This window comes from Notamacropus eugenii, chromosome 4, assembly GCF_028372415.1.
Source record: "Notamacropus eugenii isolate mMacEug1 chromosome 4, mMacEug1.pri_v2, whole genome shotgun sequence".
Classification (NCBI taxonomy): Eukaryota; Metazoa; Chordata; class Mammalia; order Diprotodontia; family Macropodidae; genus Notamacropus; species Notamacropus eugenii.
Genome location: NC_092875.1, coordinates 248214858 through 248236344, shown reverse-complemented (window position 1 = coordinate 248236344; position 21487 = coordinate 248214858). Strand labels below are relative to the sequence as shown.

Sequence of the window (21487 nt, the reverse complement as noted above, 5' to 3'; positions counted from 1 at the left end):
TACACCACTACAACCACTACTATTGATAGTGATGACCTCAGTTATCGGCACATAGTAGGTTCTTTATAAATATTTATTGATTAATACTATAGTTAGCATTTATATGATGCTTTAGGGGTTTGCAAAGCACACTACATACGTTATCTCATTTAAGATCAGCAACAATCCTGTGAGGAAGATGCTATGATTAACCTCATTTCACAGAGGAGGAAAATGAGGCTGAGAGATTAAGTCACTTGCCCAGCGTCACACAGCTACTGTGTCTGAAGCCATCTAGCGGTCTAAACTACAAATACTGTTGGTATTTGTGTCCTAGCATACAGAACACAAGTCTTCCTCCAAATGCTCTCCACCCACACTGTAGGATAAGCAGATGACGTGGTTCTCTACAGTCTTCAATGTCCCCTGGCCAATAAGTTTCTTTCGAAACAATTCCTACCATGAATTGCTTGCTCCTGCCCAAGACCCAACATTACGAGAGACTAAGCATGGCACAGTGCAAAGAGGACCATCTAAGGAACCAGGCACCCTAAGCATTAGTCCTCACTCTGTCCCTTATTATCACAAGCCTTTCTCTTTTGTTCTGGAGCCCCAGTCCACACCACACCTGTCTCTCGTCATACTCCCCTAGCCCACCTTCCCAGGTGGGGCTTAGGTCTCCTAACAATCTGACTCCAGATTGTGAAACCCTCCCCACACTCCATGTCCCATAACCATTCTCATATCCCAGAGGCCGACTCCTCTCATAAGGGCCAAAGAACCATAAAGAAGGGAAGGCGACTCTGGATGTAAGGAGACTCACTCAGAGGTCACCAGGTTATATATTTCTGTATTGTTTTCATTTTGTGTTTGTATTTCCACTTTTCCTGGGTGAAAAGTAACAACAGTAAACAAAAACAACTAAGCTGTGTGATTTTGAGCAATGAAGAGGATAATGATTCTACACTGCTCTGCAACCCCGGAAAATTGTCATAAAGATGTTTAAAAAATATAACATACAAAAATGTGAGTGGATATTATTACTACTGTTCTGGCCATGCAGTCCTCTTATCCCTCTACCTATTGCTCATCTCCTTGCCTGGTGGTCAAGCCACCTTATCCAGAAAAGTGGGGAACGTATTTCCATACCTCCCTAGCTTGTGCACCCCTCCAGAGAGAAGACAGAAACACCTGCAACAAACACCTGAATACTTTCATGCCTAGGAGGACTACTTTTCATAGGAAAAAGTACAATAAAAAACACAAGACAAAATGCCAAAATGCAAAATCAACAGAAGAAAATAAAATGGTAGCCCAGTGGGCTACTGACAGACAAGTTAAGTACATTTCTATTTTGCATATTGATGCTTTGAAATATATGTGAAGCCACTCAGCAGAAAACTATTTTTGTTGGAATCTGAGAACATCTTGTCTGTCACAATTTCATTTCAACTTCCATACAAGGTTGTTTAGCTACAGAAAGAATCAGGTAGGTACATTGTCAAAATAGCAAAGACTAAATATAGCTCAAATGAACTGATCCTGCAAAAAACCAGGATAGACAAAACAATTAACTCATGCCTCAACTTCTGTCTAAAAGTAGCTTTCTTTCCAAGGGACTTTTAAATAGCAGAAGGAAAAGAAGGAAGGCTTACAACCTTAGTATGAGAACCCTACAGAAGTAGATTTTAGTGCTCTGTTTTTGAGCAAAGAATTCCAGATAAATTCTACTGCTCTTTCATTTCTGGTGCACTGTAGTGGATAAAGGAAAATGAGTAATTTTTGAAAGTATTATTGTACTATTCCCTTTTTACAGTCCAGGACAGTGTCTATATCTTCTGATTTTAGATCCTTCATCAGACAAGTGTTCAATGTCCATGCCAGTATGTTACTGGAAGAGATTTGAGATGATGAAAATGAAAAGATCTAACATGGGTAGGCTGCATCCATGTTAGTGAAATGTCAAAGTCTTATTGTATTAATATGTTAGAATAACAAGTAAGAGTCAAATTTAATTTTAACTTGGCCCAGTTAGAAGCCAAACATCTTTGATTTTTCAAATAATGTATGAAAATGACTTCAGAACGCTGTATGATGATGAAAGTTTACATCTCAACTAAGCAGCAAAATATGCTTCACAGCTTTAAAATAATATTTAGTTTTAGGTTTTTCTTTTCAAAGAGTTTTTGCCTATTCATGGGATAGGTTTTTGCTAGTAATACTGGACAAACCCTTGACAATGAATATTTGAAAAAGTTTATTATGCTAAATTTAGACACTATTTTCTGTTTAGGAAATCTGATTCTATTGAGTAGGTAAAGGGAAGAAGCACATAGAACTTTTCAATGACCAAACAAAAAGGAGATGTGTTTATATTTTTAAAATGAAGATAAAATTGTTCTTCATTCAAGGAAACTAGATTATTAGTCATGTCTTTTTCCAGCCTTCAAAATCTATATCCTAAAGATGGAGCATCAACCAGTAATTTCTCATTTTAAGGTTTATAACACCAGACTGCTTCTCACACAAAAACTAAATATGAATTAGAAGACAATGGGTACCTCCACTTCCATCACCTTTATGAAGTGATTATCTTAATACAGGACTAGTAAGTCCTTTAATTAATATTTAATAAAAGGATTTATTCTGTGAAGTTTGGATTCAATCAAAGGGCCACACTTGAGGACCTACAGGGCTACATGTGGCTTTCAGGCCACAGGTCCCCCACCTCAAGCAGAGACGTACAGCTACTATTGCTCCTTTGTCAAGTGTTTGCTTGTGTGTTTGGTTTACCTTAAGTGGTAGGTAATGACAAGAAGCATCTGGTACCCCATATTTTCAGAGGCTTAAATAAGTAGCTTTCTAAAAAACAGAGTTCTATCGATCATTTACCCACTGAAATGGAGTAAAATGTTAAAAAGGTTTCAGCATTACCTGACAACTCTTGTTTCACAAAAGAAAGTACAGCCAAGTAAACCTGACAGTCTGCTATGATTATTTGCCTCTGAAGTCGATCAACTATAGATGGTGCCGATTTTCGGGCATCAACCTGTTTGAATAATGCAAAAAAGGAAAGGAAATGTTATAAAAAAACATAAAATTAGCAATCCTATGCACTACCCTTTTGAGATAGCTTTTCTTTTTGCTGAATGAAATAATTCCAAAATTAGAATTGTGAAACATAATTGCTCAAAAATGTGTCATAATTTAACAGTATTTTACATTTTACAGCTCTATTGACATGACTTGTTATTTTAAGAATGTTGCCTATGGAATATCTAGCCAAATTTATAAAGTTAGAAGGAAATACCTCAAAACATTATGTAATTAAAAGTGAATTTTAAGAACCTGTTCAAGTCTGCATATCTTTCTTTTTCTTGTTTATAAGAATAAATTTTTATTAATATGTTTGTTTTTTATTACTTTCCCAGTGTTCTAAATGCATAGCCCCCCACCTCTTAAAGAAGGGGAATGGGATTGCCTCTTAAATGTCTTCTCTGGAAGACAAAGAAGCTTGATGACTCTAAAGTTGCAGTTTTCAGTTTCTTTACTTTTTTGTTAAACAGTCAATTCTCGTTTATGCAAAGCTAATGGAGGGAAATGATGGTACAAATTAATATAAAGAGTAAAGAGTCTAAAAGTTAATTTGAAATATTTGCCATCATAATTATGTTTTCTTTAGGTTTATGCTAAGGTCAGTTTATGATCCCATGGTAACCTGGTTCATGGTAGATAAGAAGTTGGAGATTATGTGCAATTGGGATGGAAATACCTTGGAATCTAATAGATGACTGATTAAAAAAAAAAAACAGCCTAGCCTTAAAAATAAGCTTTGGAGGACTCACAAAGGGAAATGAATGCTTAGTTGAAATTAAAATTCACCCCCTCCACACTATGTACTTTTAGTAAGGTGGGGAGGAGAGGAAGGGGCCCCAGCAACTAAGCTCTGTATCATAATAAGTATTTTCTTAAAAGTGAAAAAAAATGCAAAATGGATAATTTTGATTACATTAAACTGAGAAGTTTTTGCACAACCAAACCCAATGCAACCAAAATTCAGAGGGATGTAGTAAATTGGGAAAGAATTTTTACAGCTAAGCTCGGGGATAAAGGCCTCATTTCTAGAATATATAGAGAACTGACTCAAATGTATAATCATACAAGTCATTCCCCAATTGATAAATGGTCAAAGGATATGAACAGGAAATTTTCAGAGGAAAAAATTAAAGATATCTATAATCATATGAAAAAATGCTCTAAATCACTTTTGACTAGAGAGATGCAAATCAAAACAACTCTGAGGTACCACATCACACTGATTAGATTGGCAAACATGACAGAACAAGAAAAGGATAAATGCTGGAGAGGATATGGGAGAGTTGGAACACTAATTCATTGTTGGTGGAGCTGCGAGCTCACCCAACCATTCTGGAGAGCAATTTGGAACTATGCCCAAAGGGCTACAAAAATGTGCATACCTTTTGACCCAGCAATATGGCTACTAGGACTGTATCCCCAAGAGATCATAAAAATGGGAAAGGGTCCCACATGTACAAAAATATTTATAGCAGCACTCTTTGTAGTGGCCAAAAACTGGAAATCAAGGGGATGCCCATCAATTGGGGAATGGCTGAATAAATTATGGTATATGAATGCAATGGAGTACTATTGTGCCATAAGAAATGATGAACAAGAAGACTTCAGAGAGGCCTGGAAGGACTTATATGATCTGATGCTGAGTGAAAGGAGAAGAACCAGGAGAACTTTGTGCACAGCAACGACCACAGTGTGCGAGAGTTTTTTCTGGTAGACTTGGAATTTCGTAATAATGTAAGAACTTATTAAAAAAAAAAATCCCAATGGTGGATTTCTAAGACAAAATGCCTTCCACACTCAGAGAAAGAAATACGTAAGTCATTCGCAGAATGTAGCAGATCATGTTTGTGTGTATGCGTGTTTTTGTGTATCATGTTTTGATTTGTTATATGATTTCTTCCATTTATTTTAGTTCGACTACATAGCATGACTATAGTGAAAATGTACTCAATAGGAAAGTATATGTAGAACCTATACAGAATTGTATGCGGTCGTGGGGGGGAGGGGGGTAGTAGGGGGTAGGTGTGGGGGGGATAAAATCTTAATTTTTTGGCAGTGATTGTAAAACATTAAAAATAATAATAAAAAAAAACAAGAAAAAAAGTGAAAAAAAAAAAAGATTTTCCACTTACTACACAAATACCTCCCCCTCCACAAAGTCCGACTCTGGTGTCTCCTCATTGTGGTGCAGAGGGGAGGGATCTGATGTTTTTGAAGGCTCTGCCAGAGGAATACAAGCTCTGAGCAGGTTGACTAAAGCTAAAAGAGATTACAAATACTATTGCATAGGGGACAGCAAAGTAGTGAGGAGACAGGGTACTGACTGAAATTGGAGTCAGGAAGAACTGAGTTCAAATCTGATCTAAATCACTTAGGAGCTGAGTAAATGTGAGCAAGTCGTGCAACCACCTGTAGTCTCAGCTTCCTCATCTGTAAAATAGGAATAATAATAGCACCTGCCTCTCCAGGCTACTGTGAGGATCAAATGATGTATGTTAAGTGTCTCACAAACTTTTAAGCACTCTCTAAATGTCTGTATAATAACGGTAATAAGAAGTAGGATTCATATAGCAGGAGAAAACAACTTGGGTACCCAAGGTAGTGGCCACACAGTTCTGTAGAAACAACTTAATTTTTAACAAGCTATTTTCTAAAAAAACAAAACAAAACAAAAAACCACTTCACTGTCACTGAATATTTGGGTTCTGCCCAGCATCTCTTAAACTGCCTTGTAATAAAAATAAAAAAAAAAAAGAGTGGAGGCAATAGTCCTCTCGTTGTCACCTACCCTCTAATATGGAGAAAGAAAAGAATTGGTACTAATTCCTGTTGCAGTCTGAAGGGCAAATTTCTTTTATCTGTGGTTTCTTAGATGTCACAAGACAAAGTGAGAAGTCTGCAGACGCTGAATTTTAAAAGGTGCAGAGATTAGCTTCTCCACAAAATAAACCTATTCTGATGATTCTTTTGTTGTAGCATTGACCAAAGCGGGAGAATTCAGGAGCGCAAGTTGGAGCAGTTTTATGGTACTGAAAAAGCTTCTGAGCATGAGCCCAGCTGGTTCTCAGAACCATCGTGGCTAAGTAAAGTTCATTACCAGAGTACTATTCATATGGTAGGTGATAATTCATTTATTACTTATTTTGGCTACAGCAATTCACGAGATGGACAAAATAAAAAAAAAATAATGCTTCTCAACCTTATGGCATCCTAGTGTTTCTACAGTGATGACAGCAGAACAGTGGTACAGAGGTGCTAAAATCACACAATTCTCAAACTATCTGAAAACACTAAATTGTTGCTATTCTTAAGAAGTGACCTTTGTTCAACAATTAACAGGTTGCTACACTACTGAAGACTAGTATAATGGAAAGAGCACTAAATCTGGAGTCAGATGACCTGGGTTCAAATCTTGACTCTGTCAATGATTAGTTATGTGACTTTGGGCAAGTCACAAATTCTGAGCCTCAGTATCTGCATTTATAAAACAGGGATAAAAATACTAACGTTACCTAGTTTACAGGGTTACAAAGAGAAAGCAGTTTGTAAAACTGTAAAGCACTACATAAATCCAAGCTTTGATACACCCAAATGATCAACAGAATAGAAAAAAATGAAATTTAATAGAAATAACAGCTCTTTCAAAGATTACCAATAACTTCGTTGACCACCACCTAATCCTGGAAATCCTCTCTTCCCTTGGCTTCCACGATACTGCTCTTTATGGGGTTTCTCCTTCTATTTGTATGGGGCAGCTAGGTGGTGCAGTGGATAGAGCACCAGTGCAAGAGTCAGGAGGACATGAGTTCAGATCTCACCTCAGACACTTGACACTCACTAGCTGTGTGACCTTGGGCAAGTCACTTAACCCCAAATGCCTCATCCTGAGTCATCTCCAGTCATGCTGATGAATATCTGGTCACTGGATTCAGATGACTCTGGAGGAGAAGTGAGGCTGGTGACCTACACAGCCCTCCCTCACTCAAAAAAAACAAAGTCAAGTGGAAGTCATGTCATCATTTCTCTGATGGCATGGTCTTCTTCAGCAACGAAGGACAAACATACCTTCTGTCTGTATGATTGATCTTTCTTTCTCTACACATTGGTGCTCCTATTCCCAAATTCTAGGTTCTATCCCTATACTTGATATTTTCTGGATATCTCCAACTGGGGCCTCAGGCTGAACATGTCAAAAACTAAACTTATGCTCCCTCCCTCCACTCACCTTCCCCAAACCTCTTTGTATTGAGATTACTTGCACCCTTCTATTCACCTAGTTCCATATCTGGGAATCACCCTCTGCTCTTCTTAGCCTTGATATCCAAATCACTTGCTAAATAAATCTGATCAGTTCTACCTACGCAACATCTCTTTCACTTGTTCTTTGACTTCCACTCATCTCTTGTCTGGGTTACCGTAAGTCTCCTAATGGGTCTCCTTGCTTTTGTTCTCTCTCCTATGTAATCCATGACACGGATCTGGCAAAAATATTTTTTCTAATGCATAGATCTGACAATCATTTGCCTGCTCAAAAAATTTTAATGGTTCCTTAACCACCTCTATGATGAAATACAGACTGTCTAGACTGGCACTTAATGCTTCCTACAATCTTGTTCAGTCATTATTATGTCTGACTCTTTGTGACCCAATTTCAGGTTTTCTCAGTAAAGATACTGGAGTAGTTTGCCATTTCCTTCTCCAAGTCATTTTACAGATGAAAAAGGAAAATAGGGTTAAGTGACTTGGCCAGGATCATACAGCTGCTAAGTGTCTGAGGTCAGATTTGGACTTGGGGAAGATGAGTCTTCCTGACTCCAGTTCCCATGCTGTATCCACTGCACCACCTAGTTGTCCATTATACAATCTAGCTCCTAGTATGTCTTATATTACTGCTCCCCTTCATGCTCTCTACATTTCAGCAAAACTAGACTAATAACTGTTTACCCAACTCAACATTTTATCTCCTGCGTCTATGCCTTCATACAAACTAACCACCATCTTTGTTTGTACTACTTCCTCATCTATGTCTTTCAAAACCCTCTTCCTACTTCAAACCTAGATGAGGTGCCCCAACTCAACAAAGTCTTCCCTCATATCAGCTCCAGATGCTAGGGCTTATTTCCTTCTCAAACAATGTGTTACACTCTCATGCATATGGTGTGGACGTCATATGGTCTCAGCAGAATGTACAGCCGTTGACGGTAAAGACATTTAATTTTTGTCTTTGTATCACCAGTACCTAGTCTATTGCTTTGCACATAGTAGTTACTTAATAAGTTTAATTTGAATAAATGTAAAGACTATATTCTGGTTCAAAAAAATTAACTGTACAGATGCAGCACAGGGAAAATATGGCTACATAACAGCCATCATGCGAAAGAGATGAAGGAGTTTTGATGGACTGGTAAAGGAAAGAAAAATTCTGTTGTAGTCTGCCCTGGTGAGATCAAATATGGAATACTGATTTTAGTTCTGCTTGTAGAATTTGGGGAAGAACACTGACAGTTTGGGAATAAAAGGAAGGCTACAAGAACTGTGAGGAGAGTGGAAACCATGTTTGTTCTCAGATAGTAAGATGAAGAACCAAAAGGGGGATGATGGCTATTTTCCCCTGCAGGCACAACAGAATTTCACATTCTCATGCAAAGCCAACTCCATGAAAGATGGCAGTAGTATTATTCTAGCCTTACCTACTTCTAGAGAGTTGCTGGAAAAGATTTTTTAAGGAATAAAGCAAATGAAATTTAAATCAGTGTTTTTGAAACAGGAGAGCTCTACAAATGGAATTCCTAAATGTTGTTTGAGCATGAAGGACCTTTGGATGAACTTTACTTGGTGCATAAAATGCAAGTTCCTTGAGGGTAGTCTCTGTGTTGGGTTTTTGTCTTTATATATTCTTGGGACCTAGCACTCTGCCTTGCAAGTAACAAATATTTGTTGGATATAAATGAATTGTGTTTGAATGACTGGCAAGAGAAGAGGTATTAGATATGCTTTACTTTCCCTGAAAACAGAAGTAGGAGCAATGTACTGAAATTACACAAAAGCAGATATTGATATATAAGGAAAAAAATTCTTAAAACACTGAATAGATGATCTTGAGAAGTAGCGAATTTCTCCATCATTAGAAGTCTCCAAGCCAGGAGTATTGTATTGGTGAGGAAGGCTACTGAGCAATCAGAGCAAGTTAAGATAACACAGTCCTTTCCAATTCTCAGGTTGTATGATTCTGTGATACATATTTTGGAAAGATAATACAGATGGACAGTGAGCTCAGCCTCAGAATTGGGGGAAGGAGTTTGGAATGGATTATATTTGAGAAATTACCAAGGGATTTTATACAATTATATAATTATATAATGATTCCTGCTGGCTGCAACAAAAGCCCCTCTCTTGAACTATTCTCCAAGTGATGCTGTGTGGCTTTCCATAATGGAAAATTTACAGAAAACATGGACAAGAATTACACAGGAAGGAGTACAGACAACAACGAAATGACAGATCCTAAGTATCAAAGTATCAAGTTTTCCTATCCAACATCTTGTTCATCTGTTAGAATGTAAGTTCCTTGAGGGTAGGGGCTGTTTCCACTTTGCTTTTGTATCACCTCATCAACACTCACAGTGTTTTGAATATGGTAAGCAAATATATATTTGAATCAATTTAAACTTGGCTTTTAGGGTTATAAAAACATATCTTTGTAGATGTATAGAAATAAAGCCCCACTCCCATGCTTCATTATGGCATGGGGGGGACAGACAGTTAAGTGCTAACCTGGCAAAGCCCAACTAGTTATTATACCAAGCTGTAAAGGCTTTGCTTATAGTCTAGACCATTTTTTGAATCATGTTTTAAAACACAAATAAAATACGTAGGTTTATAATATGTTATATCAAATTGCATTTAGCAAAGTATTTTTATAAAATTTTATTTTTAAATACTTTCCCCAATTACATGTAAAAACAATTAACATTCATTTTTTTTTAAGTTTTGAGTCACAAGTTCTATTCCTTCCTCCCTCCCTGAGACAGTAAACAATCTCACTTATCAAACCATTTAAAAAACAATTGCATGGACCCCAGGTTAAGAACTCTGATCTAGAGTGTTCATTAATCATTAAAAGAACCTAGCTAAGTCTGGCAAGGCTCAACTACCATGTGATCAAATTTTTGGCCATGTTACTTTAAACTATCAATAAAGGCATGAAAGGGTTGAAACCTGAAAGGCATTAGAGGTATCCACACCACAGCAATGAAATTAAAGATCCTAATGATAATGACAACAATGATTCAAACCTGAATGGTGTTTTACCTTTGTCATCTATCTCAGTGTCATCCTTATAACAATCTTGTGAGGAAGGTAAGAGAACTGAGGTGCCAACAAAGTCACAGAATTAAAAACTCAACAGATTTCTATTCTAAATACTGGGAAGGCCACTGAGTACCTCCAGAGGAGGAGGGTCTATAAGGAGAATGCAGGAGAAAAAAGGGAAGCTAAGTTAAGCCTCATTCACAGCAATGAGGGCTATTTCATTTTGATGTTTCTCTTTTCTATGTTCAAACGTACCAAATGGCAATCTGGTGTGATTCTGTAAATGACTTCAATATTGTAGGGATTATTTTCAATTTTTTTCTAAAAAGGTAAAATCTTGGCTACAAAGCTACTAATTTCCACCACAACCTCCTTGGACCATACCCCTTTAAAAAAAACAACTAACATTTCTCAAGAAGTCTAATCCATTAGAGTTATTTACCATTTTTGTGTCATGGATACCTTTGGCAAGCTGATGAAAACTATAGATATGGACCCCTTCTCAGAATAATGTTTTTAAATGTTAAACAAAATATATGGGATTACAAAGGCAATCAATTATACTGAAATACAGTTATCTATCTATATATGTATATATATGCATATATATACACATATGTATATAAGTACACACATATATACATATGTATAAAGCAGATTCATAGACACAGGTTAAGAAACTCTCCTTTAGAGTAAATTGAGTTTGAACCTTCAAGAACAGAGAATTTAAATGAGAAACAAAATTAAAACAGAAGAGGGCTATTAAAAAAAAAAACTCTTTTAGCCCACTTAGAGAAGTCTCTAACTCAGATAAAACTATTGTGAGGTAGAATAATAGTAGGAGTGAATTTGACTAATGGTCTGTCATGAGCTTAATATAATGACTATGACAAAGAGCTTCTGCATATTGCCAAGAAAGCATAAAATGCTATCTATGTCCTCATTAAATGATTTTTCTCACTGGACCCTATAAAAGTCATTCTAAGAAGATGAAATAGAGCTTATCTAATAGTTACAGAAATGAATACTGAAAAACATCATGATTATAGTAAAAATTACTATTAATTTTAGATTAGTTGAAAATAAACTTTAAAAAATTTTATACAATCTTGGGGAGGAGAGAAATTTAGACTTCAGAAATCTTATAAAAGTGAATACTGAAAACTAGAAATAAACAAATCAATTAAAATTAAAAAATAATAATTCTATTCAGTAAGAAAAGGAAACATAAGAGTTTCAAAGTATCAACAGATAAAACTTTTAGATTTTAGCTACTGTGATTAATATCAACTAGAGTCATGATAACATTTTTGAACTTTTCACAGAAATATACAGTGAAAATATTTCTAGAATGTAGGTTTATAAAGGCAAAATGGAATTTAGTAATATGTTAAGAATTCCACAATATCTTTTTAAAATTATTAACACTTCAATTTGTATCCTACAAGCACATTTAAAATAGCAATAAGAAAACAATTTCGAATGCATGCTGAAAATTCAATTCAACAAATGTTTACCTATTTTATGTAAGTCACTATACTTGACACTGGAAAATAAATTAGACTGCTTTTAAAAGAATATGTAAATGCTGAAGAAACAATACTGGACAAATTTACAAAGTACTATAGTTCATATTTTTTTAAATTTTACCTTTTTGCTTACCTTTTAAAAAAGAATACAAGAACCGTATTATGACCACATTACTGATGTGCGCTGAAGAAATATTTTAGTGCTTCAATGATGTTAGGTAGTAGTTTGTTCTGTTTTGAGATGTACCAATACAAATGGACTGAAATAATGATAATGTTTCCCTGTATTTTTTCCCTATATACTTGAAACTATAGATTATCTACTAAGTAAAATCTCAGGAGCAATATTGGATAGGGAAGAGATTTTGTTCATTTAAGGGTAATTAGTCAAATATACTCTTCAAGTGTCAAAAGACAACTGGAGAATACAAACCATCCAAATATTAAAAATGCATTGATAAGAGAGAAATTAACATCAAACCTCCCTATCTCTCCCACTCTAATTTCCAAATGCATAAATGTCAAATTGCTGACTTTGAAAAATATCTACCTGTCCTTGGTAAGTAACTGAGGTGTAAGGAAACTTAGGGGTCCTCCAAAGATTGTCCAAGGGAAGTAGAACAGATACCTCTAAATATGAAGCTTACTTCTTAAGCCAAATCATCACCTTGCATCTACAGAATCTTCATATTACTGAATACAACATGCTGAATGATGGAAGTACCTTTAAGTGTTCTATTAATCAGAAAAAGTTATGATTGATAAATACATAAATTAGCTTCTTATCCTTTTTAATAATATGAAATTTGTGTTCTAACTTCCAGAAGCCTGGCACAAAAATAATTAATGTCAGAACCAAGCAGCAATCTTTCCAATTGTGCCAAATTCATCATTTAAATGATGTTGTACTTACATTCTTCTTGATCTTATTCTTGATGGTTTCAATAACTCCAGCTTCTTCACTTTCACATAGTTTTTCTGTCGTTTTTAAGTCATCACATGCCAACTGCATTTTTTCTTCCTCAAATGTCATCATGGCATTCTTCCAAACATAAAAATGAGAAAGACTGAATCATAAAGTGTCAGAAAATGTGAAAGTTTATTATATCTAAATTTTGATAGGAAAAAATAATGAACGTGCACAAAGTTACACTAGCCCAAAAAAAGAGTTATTCTCCTTCAATTAGTTCTTGCAAAAGAAAAAATTAATAAAGACCTTAAATTTTTTCAGAATCAGAATTTACATTATATTCAACTTTTTACCAATAAAATCAAATATAAAAAGCTACTATATGATATCTACAAAGAAAAATTTATAACAATAAATATGTAAGCAATTACTGATTGAAACAATCCTTACTACATTAAATTTGATTGTTTTATTACTTTAAGGAGTAACAAAGATCTTTTACTTTTTGATTAGCACACTGATGACAGCAGTTTTCACCTGGGTTCTCAGCCCTAAATCCATTCTGCTGCCCAGAAGATCCCTGGCTCTATAAAATGTTTTGAAGAAGTCCAAGTGAAACAAATACAATGTATAAGTTCTTTTAAAACAGACTCATAGAATGTTAATTGTTGATGATCCAGTTCAATTTCCTCATTTTATAGATGAGAGAATTATAATAACTTATTTTAGGTCAAAGTTATTGACCTAAATGAAACCCAAATTCAGTTAACGGTGTCAAGCCTGTGGATTTTCTACTTTACCAGGATAATCATACACTCATAAAGTGTCAGAATTAGACTAGACAAGATCTCAGAAATCATCTAATCCAACCTTGGAGAGTCTTTTCAAATAATAGTGATTTTAAATGGCTACTGTAGTCCTACTGAAAACTCCAAAATTATGCTGTCCTCAGCAAAAAGACACAGTGACACCTAGTTTCCAGTCATGTTTTCCTGCTCAACTAGTTCTAGGCAGAAGCAGGAAGAAAGGCAATAATAACTGTGTTGATTAATACTATCATCATCTGTAATGCCACTTCACATCCTTCAGTACTTTCGCATACAAACAAATAAACAAACAAAAAACCCCAAACTATCACCCATCTCCACTAACCTTTCCCATAACTGTAGGTAAGACAGGACAGGCACATTTATTTTAGACTTGAGAAAAGTTAAGCTAAGAGATTAAGTATTTTGCCTAACGTCACTTGACTAGTAAGTGGGTAGGAAAAAAAAACCACGAAAAAATAAGGCTCTCTGAATCCTAGTATCTAATGATTTTCTTATGCAGCAAGATTCCTCTTTAATAGTGTGGCCAAAGTATTAATGCTCCTCATCTTACTTGCTTTTCTGGTTTATACCATTTCCTGTTTCTCCCCTTTTAGCTAATACCAAAGAGTTAATGCTAATGCTAACTGAGGCAGCTAGGTGGTGCAGGAGATACAGTGAGATAAAAATGAGGCCCCAGACACTTACTGGCTGTGTGACCCTGGACAAATCACTTAACTTCCATTTGCCTCAGTTTCCTTATCTGTAAAATGGGGATACTAATAGCATCTACCTCCCGCAGTATTATGAGGATCAAATGAGAAAACAATTATAAAGCATTTAGTGCAGCGCCTGGCACATACCAGTGCTACATAAGGATCAGCTGCTGTTACTGTTTCTATTACCATCATCATCATCATCATCATCACCTCTATCATTACTCCTTCTGCAGCCTAGTCTGTTTTCTTCTTTCCTCCTGTTTATGCCTCTACTTGCCAATTTATGACTGGAGGTAAGAAATGAACCAGTAAAAATCCATCTATTGTTAACATTTTAAAAATATACACTTGGTTTAAATGTTGTAATTTTCTAAGCATGAGGTAATAAAAAGTACCCAAATTGTGAACTCTTACACACTATTCAATTTACTGTATAAGCAAGTTCCATCCTTCTTTCCTGATTTCCTGTAGCAATAATCAGCAAACTTTGGTTTGGCTACCCTGACCCGCAATCCCAATTATATTAGAGCATAATTTTATTGCTTAAACTCAAATCTCATCCCTTTAAATAATCCTAGAGGGAATTTTCTCTCTTGGGCAGCCCTTTCAATTGTATCTATATTTTAGCAATTGATTTTTTAAATAAAGGAAATGTGAAAATTAAAGCATAGAGAATTCATGAGCAATTTAGTTTTAAAATAAGGAAGAAAAATGACCCAGTAGACACTGCTTCATTCAGACTTACTTTCAGTTTCAAACTCTATCTGATCTTCTCCAGGCAGAATATAAAGAATAGACTCAGAGAACCTATCTATTCTCTTCTCCCTTTGCTCTATCCCCAGATCAACTTACCAGAAAACTGACAAAGCTGGCTCCAAAACTCATTAGCGGGCTGTGATTTCTGTTAAGGAAATACAAAAGTTATTCCTGTGTTAATCTTGATGTACCCTTTTAAAAACATGATAAAGCATTATAATAATAAAACCTTTGCAATGGAAAGGTAAAAATTCTTCAGAACCTCAGGCAGGCAGATGAAGTTCTCTCAAACACAAACCAAGAAATCAAGAGCCTTCTCTGGAGTGGGAAGCTATACAGGCAGTGCATTCATTTATACATTTCCAGAAAGATCAAAGCCAACAGTGTGAGATTTATAAAAACAGATTATATTCTATATAGTGTTCAATATTGGTATTGTGAAAGTGCCTCTGAGATTAATATGTCTGTTTTCTATGTGTTACCTTACCAGGCAGATGCCCTGAAACTGAGTAAGCCTGTTTGCTGAAAGGAACCAGTCTTGTTCACTCCCAGATGCCTTTGCTGGGGTTACTGGCTAATCGTGCTGAGCCGTGCTCCTCCCCCTGCTCCAACTGGCCCAAACTAGCCTTGTGATTAACTGTTCCTGCAAAACATCCTGCTTCTATGTCCACCTGTTCCTGGGATAGATTGTCCATTCATTTTCCCAACCCCTCCCTGAACCTCCCTTTGTGGTTTTCAGGCATAAACCTCTCGTTTTTCCTGAGCTGTGGACTTTGTACCTTGTATGGGGAGCAGGGGTGCCTTGGTATTAGTGTCTGATTTTCCTCCTAATAAAACTTTTATTTTCAACCCAGGTTGGACTCCTCTGCATTTTGAGGGGTGAGCTTCAGTCGGCTGATAGTATTAAATACCAATGCTTCCAGGTCAATGCTCCTACAGGTGCTACAGACATATCTAGTGAAGTTACAGAAAATAAAGTTCTCATCACCAAAAACCTTGGCAATGTACCATTCATGGTACAGTTTCCAAAACTGATATGACTTTTCAGTGGAAATGATATTGAATGGGGCCATGGTCAGTCAGTTCTGTCCATGCCTTCCAACTGCATGATAATATAAATAGGAATTATTTATGCTAGGCATTACCATCTGTTTTGCTGCTATACTGTAAGAACCAAGGGACCTTTCCATCTGACTTGCAGCTGGAACTTTCCATATGCATTATCTCCCCCCACTAGACTGTGAGCTCCCTAGGGGCAGGGTTATTTTTCTAATTTTATCTCCAGTACTTACTTAACACAGTGCTTTGCAAAGATTATCAGACCCCCTCCTCAACCTTTCCAGTTATCTTGTACACCCTCACATACTCTATGATCTAGTGATACAGGCCTCAGTCTGTTCCTCAAACTAGACAGTCCTTATCTACTAACTCTGACTACTGGCATTTTCACTGGCTACCCTCAAATATAGAATACTCTCTCTCTCTCTCCTTCTTTCCACCTGAAGGCTTTTGAAGTCCCAGCTAAAATCTCACGTTTTACTTTAAGCCTTTCCCAATCACCCACCAAAATCTGATGCTTTCCCTCTGTGGATGGTTACTTCCAATTATTCCTGTAAACAGCTCGTTTGTACATAGTTGTTTGCATGTTTTCTGCCCCATTAGACTGTGAGTTCCTGAAAAGCAGGGATATCCTGCCTTTCTTTATATTTCAGTGCTCAGCTCAGTGCCTGGCACAGAGTAGGTGTTTAATAACTAATACAGACTAATAAAGGCTTCATTCACTCAGTCAGTCATTAAAGATTTAAAATGGAATCTAAAGGTGACATCTGACATTTTAAGAATTGTACATACAAAAAAAAAAGAGGTAACCAATAAAACAAAGGCAATCAAACTGAATTCTGTTCAACCCTTTAGATACAAGGGATCTATAAAATAAAGGAAGAAAGCTTAGGAAAGGTCTCATTGGATTATAGATCTGTAGCTAGAAAGGATCTTAGAAAACCTAGTCCAAACTCCACATTTTACAGATGAGAAGGACTTGAGGCTCAGAGAGGGTTAAGTGATCACACACTTCTGGAGCAAATCAATCAGGATTCATACCCAGGCTGTTGAAGGATACTAAGGATAACGTAAGGAGGTTTTTAAAGCTCCCGGGTTAGGCACAGGTGGCACAGTGGATAGAGCCCTGGACCGGGAATCAGGAAGACTAGTAGACTAAAATTACACTACAAAGTGGATTTGGAGGCATAAGACCTGGGTTCATCTTCCAGTTATCACATACGTGAGTTTAAGCAACCTCTCTTTAGGTCTCTCATATGCAAAATAGGCTGGGGAAGGTGGGGCAGAGTTAGAGGGGAGAGTGAATCACATCACCTCTTTTCCAGCTCTACACCTAAGAACCTATCAGCCAGTAAAATGTGCTTCTTAGAACTATAAACTAAATAATATGAAGAATTAAAGTGCTCCCTAAAATCACTCATTTAAACTATTTAATTATTACTTTCCAGATGTATACCAAAGATAAAAAGTACAAGAAGTCAAAGTCAAATACAAATTAAATCAATTTAAAGATATCCTAACATGCTCATTATTTTATGGTCTAAAAAGAAGTATCAAACCCAGAAGCCTATCTCTCAGTTTGTGAAGAAGAAAAATCATGGAATGGGAGACAAAAACATCAGTTCCCAATACACCCTCTGCCCCTGGGATTGAAGCATGGAACAATGAATTCCAAAACCTCCATTTAAGGAGGGAGTCCAGGCTGGTCATCTCCTCTTCATTTCCAACCTGGCTGCATTCCTTTGACTTCTCCATCATGCCCCAGGGTCAGCTACTTCTTCTTCAGCTTCTTTTTGCATGTGGTCTTCCTTGGTTTAAGTTCCTTACAGAGCAAGAAATATCTTTCTTTATCCCTCTCTGTATCCTAAGAGCTTAATGCAGTCCCTGGCATGCAATAGGTACTTGATAAGTGTTTATTAACTGGAAAATAATTTACGAGAGGGTGCATCCAAAGATACAAAGAGGAAAACCAAACTGGGACTGGTCCTTAAGTGCCCGTAATTTTAGTCTACTTTATTACAGAAAGTCTGTCTTCCCCATTTACTAAATTTTCAACAGACACATTAATATTCATAGTTCAAAGGAAAAGGGCAATGATTTTCATTTGTTAAGCAAACATTTATTAATTTTCCTTCTCTAAGAAAGCTACTGAGCCAGGTACTGGTATTTTGAGCAACCCCAAGCAAGACACAGTATCTTAGAAGTAAACCCATCCTCTCAATTAGCTTCCTTTTCTATTGGATCCAGTTTTTGGGGGGGGGGGGTTGGTCACTTCATGACTTGAACAATACCCAACAGCTCAAAATGTTCATTACTTGTGATTTAACTAAAGTAATTTTTAAAAAATAAAACACTCAAAAATAATTCAAGTATTCTTACACTCTGGCCCTAACTGTTCTGGATAATAATAGCCTATATTATATATATATATATATATATATATATATATATATATATATATATATATATATATATATATATATATATATATATATATATAGTAAATGAGCCTGTATTTACATAAACCACTGTAAGGTTTACTGAATGTTTAACCTACGTTAATTCATTTGATTCTTACAACAACCTGGTCTGATCCTACCATGCCCATTGGTTTTCCTAACTTGTTATATTTCTTAAGAAAACTGTATCTTCTTACTCTCTTCTAAATCCTCTGCAAACTGGCTTCTTATCTCATCATTAACTGTATCCCCTAAATCTTTTTAGTAAACATTTTTAAAACTGCAATTTTTAGTTAAGTTTATATACTTTCCTAATACCTGGACTATTCAACTAGCATTCTTATACTAGAAAAAAGTTTTTCTTTTCAACAGTGCTACCCTCCCTTTGCCTCCTCTCCCCCTTGTCTTTTATCACTTCAAAAACACATAAATGCAGAAATTTTAAAAATAACAACAATGACATTTATACTAAAGAACCAAAGCAAGAAATGTGTGCCCAATAACTTGTAGGCATAAGGGGGAAGATTCATAAGTAGGAAATGGGAAGGCCTGGAAAATATCTCATTGGGATTGCTGTTCACTATTGATATTTTGGTATTCAAGCTGTATTGTTATTTTTTTTTTTTTTACTGCCTTAACTTTCAAGCTACTTTAGATACAGAGTATTCTCAGTTCAGAAAGAATACTTCATTTGGACACTCTGGAATGAACTCAAAACTGATTTTCTCAAATTGATTATAGTTCTCAAGAACACCTAAAAAAAAATTCCAGACTGTCCTACCTACCACAGTGAGCAACCTGAACCCAGTCTTAGTTTCACTGCATAAGAAGTCTTAAAAATAAGACAGAAAGGCAGCATACAGTAGCGGATTAAGGGTGGGCTTAAAGTCAGGGAGGTCTGGATTCAAATTCTGCTAACATATATTACGTGATCACAGGGCAAGTCACTTAACTTTTCAGTACCTTTGGCAACTCTCTAAGATTATAAATTGCAATCAGTCAAACACTAAACATTTGTTAAGCACCTACTATGTGCAAAGCACTAGAGATACAAAGAAGGCAAAAAAACAGCCCTTACCCCTGAGGAGCTCACAGTGTAAAGAAGTGACAACACGTAAACAGATACATAGAGGATAAAGGATACAGCATAAATGGGGAATAATCAATAGAGAGAAGGCACTAAAATTGAAGGAGAATGTGAAAGGCTTCTTGAGGAAAGGGAGATTTAAGCTGGGATTTGAAGAAGGCCAAGGAAGCCAGGAGGTGGAGATGAGGAAGGAGAACCTTCCAGGTAAGGGAGACAGCCAGAGACAATGCCTGGGAAACTCTGAGATGAAGTACCTTGTTCAAGGAACAGCAGGGGTGTAAAGTGTAAGAAATAAGGAGTCCGGGCATGGGAGTGACCGTTACAAAAGATTTTAAACACCAGAGAACTTTGTATTTGATCCCAGAGGTGACAGGGAGTCAGTGCAGTTTACTGAGTAGGGGCGTGACATGTTTGGACCTCAACTTTAGAAAAATGATTTTGGTAGCTAAGTGGAAAATGCAGTAGTAGTAGAATGGATGTAGTCGTGGGGAAACACTTGTGACAGAGAGATCAGCCAGCAGACCACTGCTTTAGTCCAGATACAAGAGATGAGGACATGTACTGGGCTGGTTATAGGGCTGAGGATGACACCTAAGTTGTCAGCCTGGCAAATGGGAGGACTGTAGTACCTTCAACAATAATAGGAAAGTTTGAAGGGGGAAGACAGTCTTTGGGTAAAGATAATGAGTTTAGACATGTTGAGTTTAAGATGTCTCCTAGACATCCAGTTCAAGACATCCGATAGGGAGTTGGAGATGTAAGACTGGAAGTCAATAAAAAGGGTAGGGCCTGAGGAATCATCAGCAGAGAGATGATGACTGAATTGATGAGGAGCCAATGAGATCACTAACTAAAATACCACAGAAGGAGAAGAGAAGAGGGCCCAGGATAGAATCCTGTAGGATACACATGGTTAATGAAGATCCAGAAAAGGAGACTAAGGAGGAGTGGTCAGTTAGGTAGGAGGAGAATCAGGAAAGGGTATTGTCAAAAGAATCTAGAGAGAAGAGAATATCAAGATGAGGGTGATTAATTGAGATGTCACGGCCTACAGAGTGGTCAAGAAGGATGAGGACTAAGAAAAAGGTCACTGAATTTGGAAATTAATAAATACTAGTTGAACGATGAGGTCAGAAGACAGACTGCAGAGAGTTAAGCGGAGAGTGAGAGAAATAGATGACTTCAAGGAATTTTGCCACAAAAAGCAGGAAAGGTATGGGATAATAGTTAATAAGTAGAGAAGGAAAGGTTGGTAGAAGTCATCCACATGAGGAAGACAGAAGAAGGAGCTGCTACTGAACAGCTTCAGTATTTTCAGTAAAATCTGAGGAGAGGTTCTCAGCTGAGAAAGTAGGGGAGGGGAGCCATAGGAGGCTTAAGAAGAAATGCAAACATTGGAAGAGCCACTGTGTTGAGTGGGATAGTGAAAGAATTAGGGAAGTGTAAAAAAAAGCTGACTAGCTGCAGTGAGGGCCCAGTTAATGTTACATGACAAATTTGTAGCAGATTTAGTCAGAATGACTGCATGATTTTCTCCAACTGTGTTCAGCAGCACATATGTTAGAGTAAAGGCAGAGGATGGTGAGAGTGATCCAAGACTAAAGCTTGGCAGCATTCAATCAACGATGTGATAAGAGGGACAAGGGACTAAAAAGAATACATATCACCGAGTGGACAAGATGAGGAAAGGAAGAAAGGGTGACCAGCATAAGCAGTGACAGCCTGGGGTCAAGGGTCTGGTGGTCACAATGCGGATAAAAATCAGAGTTTAGTACT

General features: G+C 36.6%; 1 protein-coding gene across 3 annotated transcripts in view; it reads right to left on the bottom strand.

The window, feature by feature from the left end:
* Positions 1–21487, bottom strand: part of TTC39C (tetratricopeptide repeat domain 39C) — a 109535-nt gene that overhangs the window by 64011 nt on the left and 24037 nt on the right. For 2 of the 3 annotated variants that reach the window (XM_072604425.1, XM_072604426.1), the window contains exons 2-4: positions 15203–15251; positions 12829–12957; positions 2914–3028 (exon numbers count right to left, since the gene is read on the bottom strand). In XM_072604425.1, coding sequence (XP_072460526.1) covers positions 2914–3028; positions 12829–12957; positions 15203–15251 — 293 coding nt within the window. Of the gene's footprint in view, positions 1–2913; positions 3029–12828; positions 12958–15202; positions 15252–15593; positions 15631–21487 lie in introns of those variants that run through there. The other variant, XM_072604427.1, reaches the window with a different exon arrangement.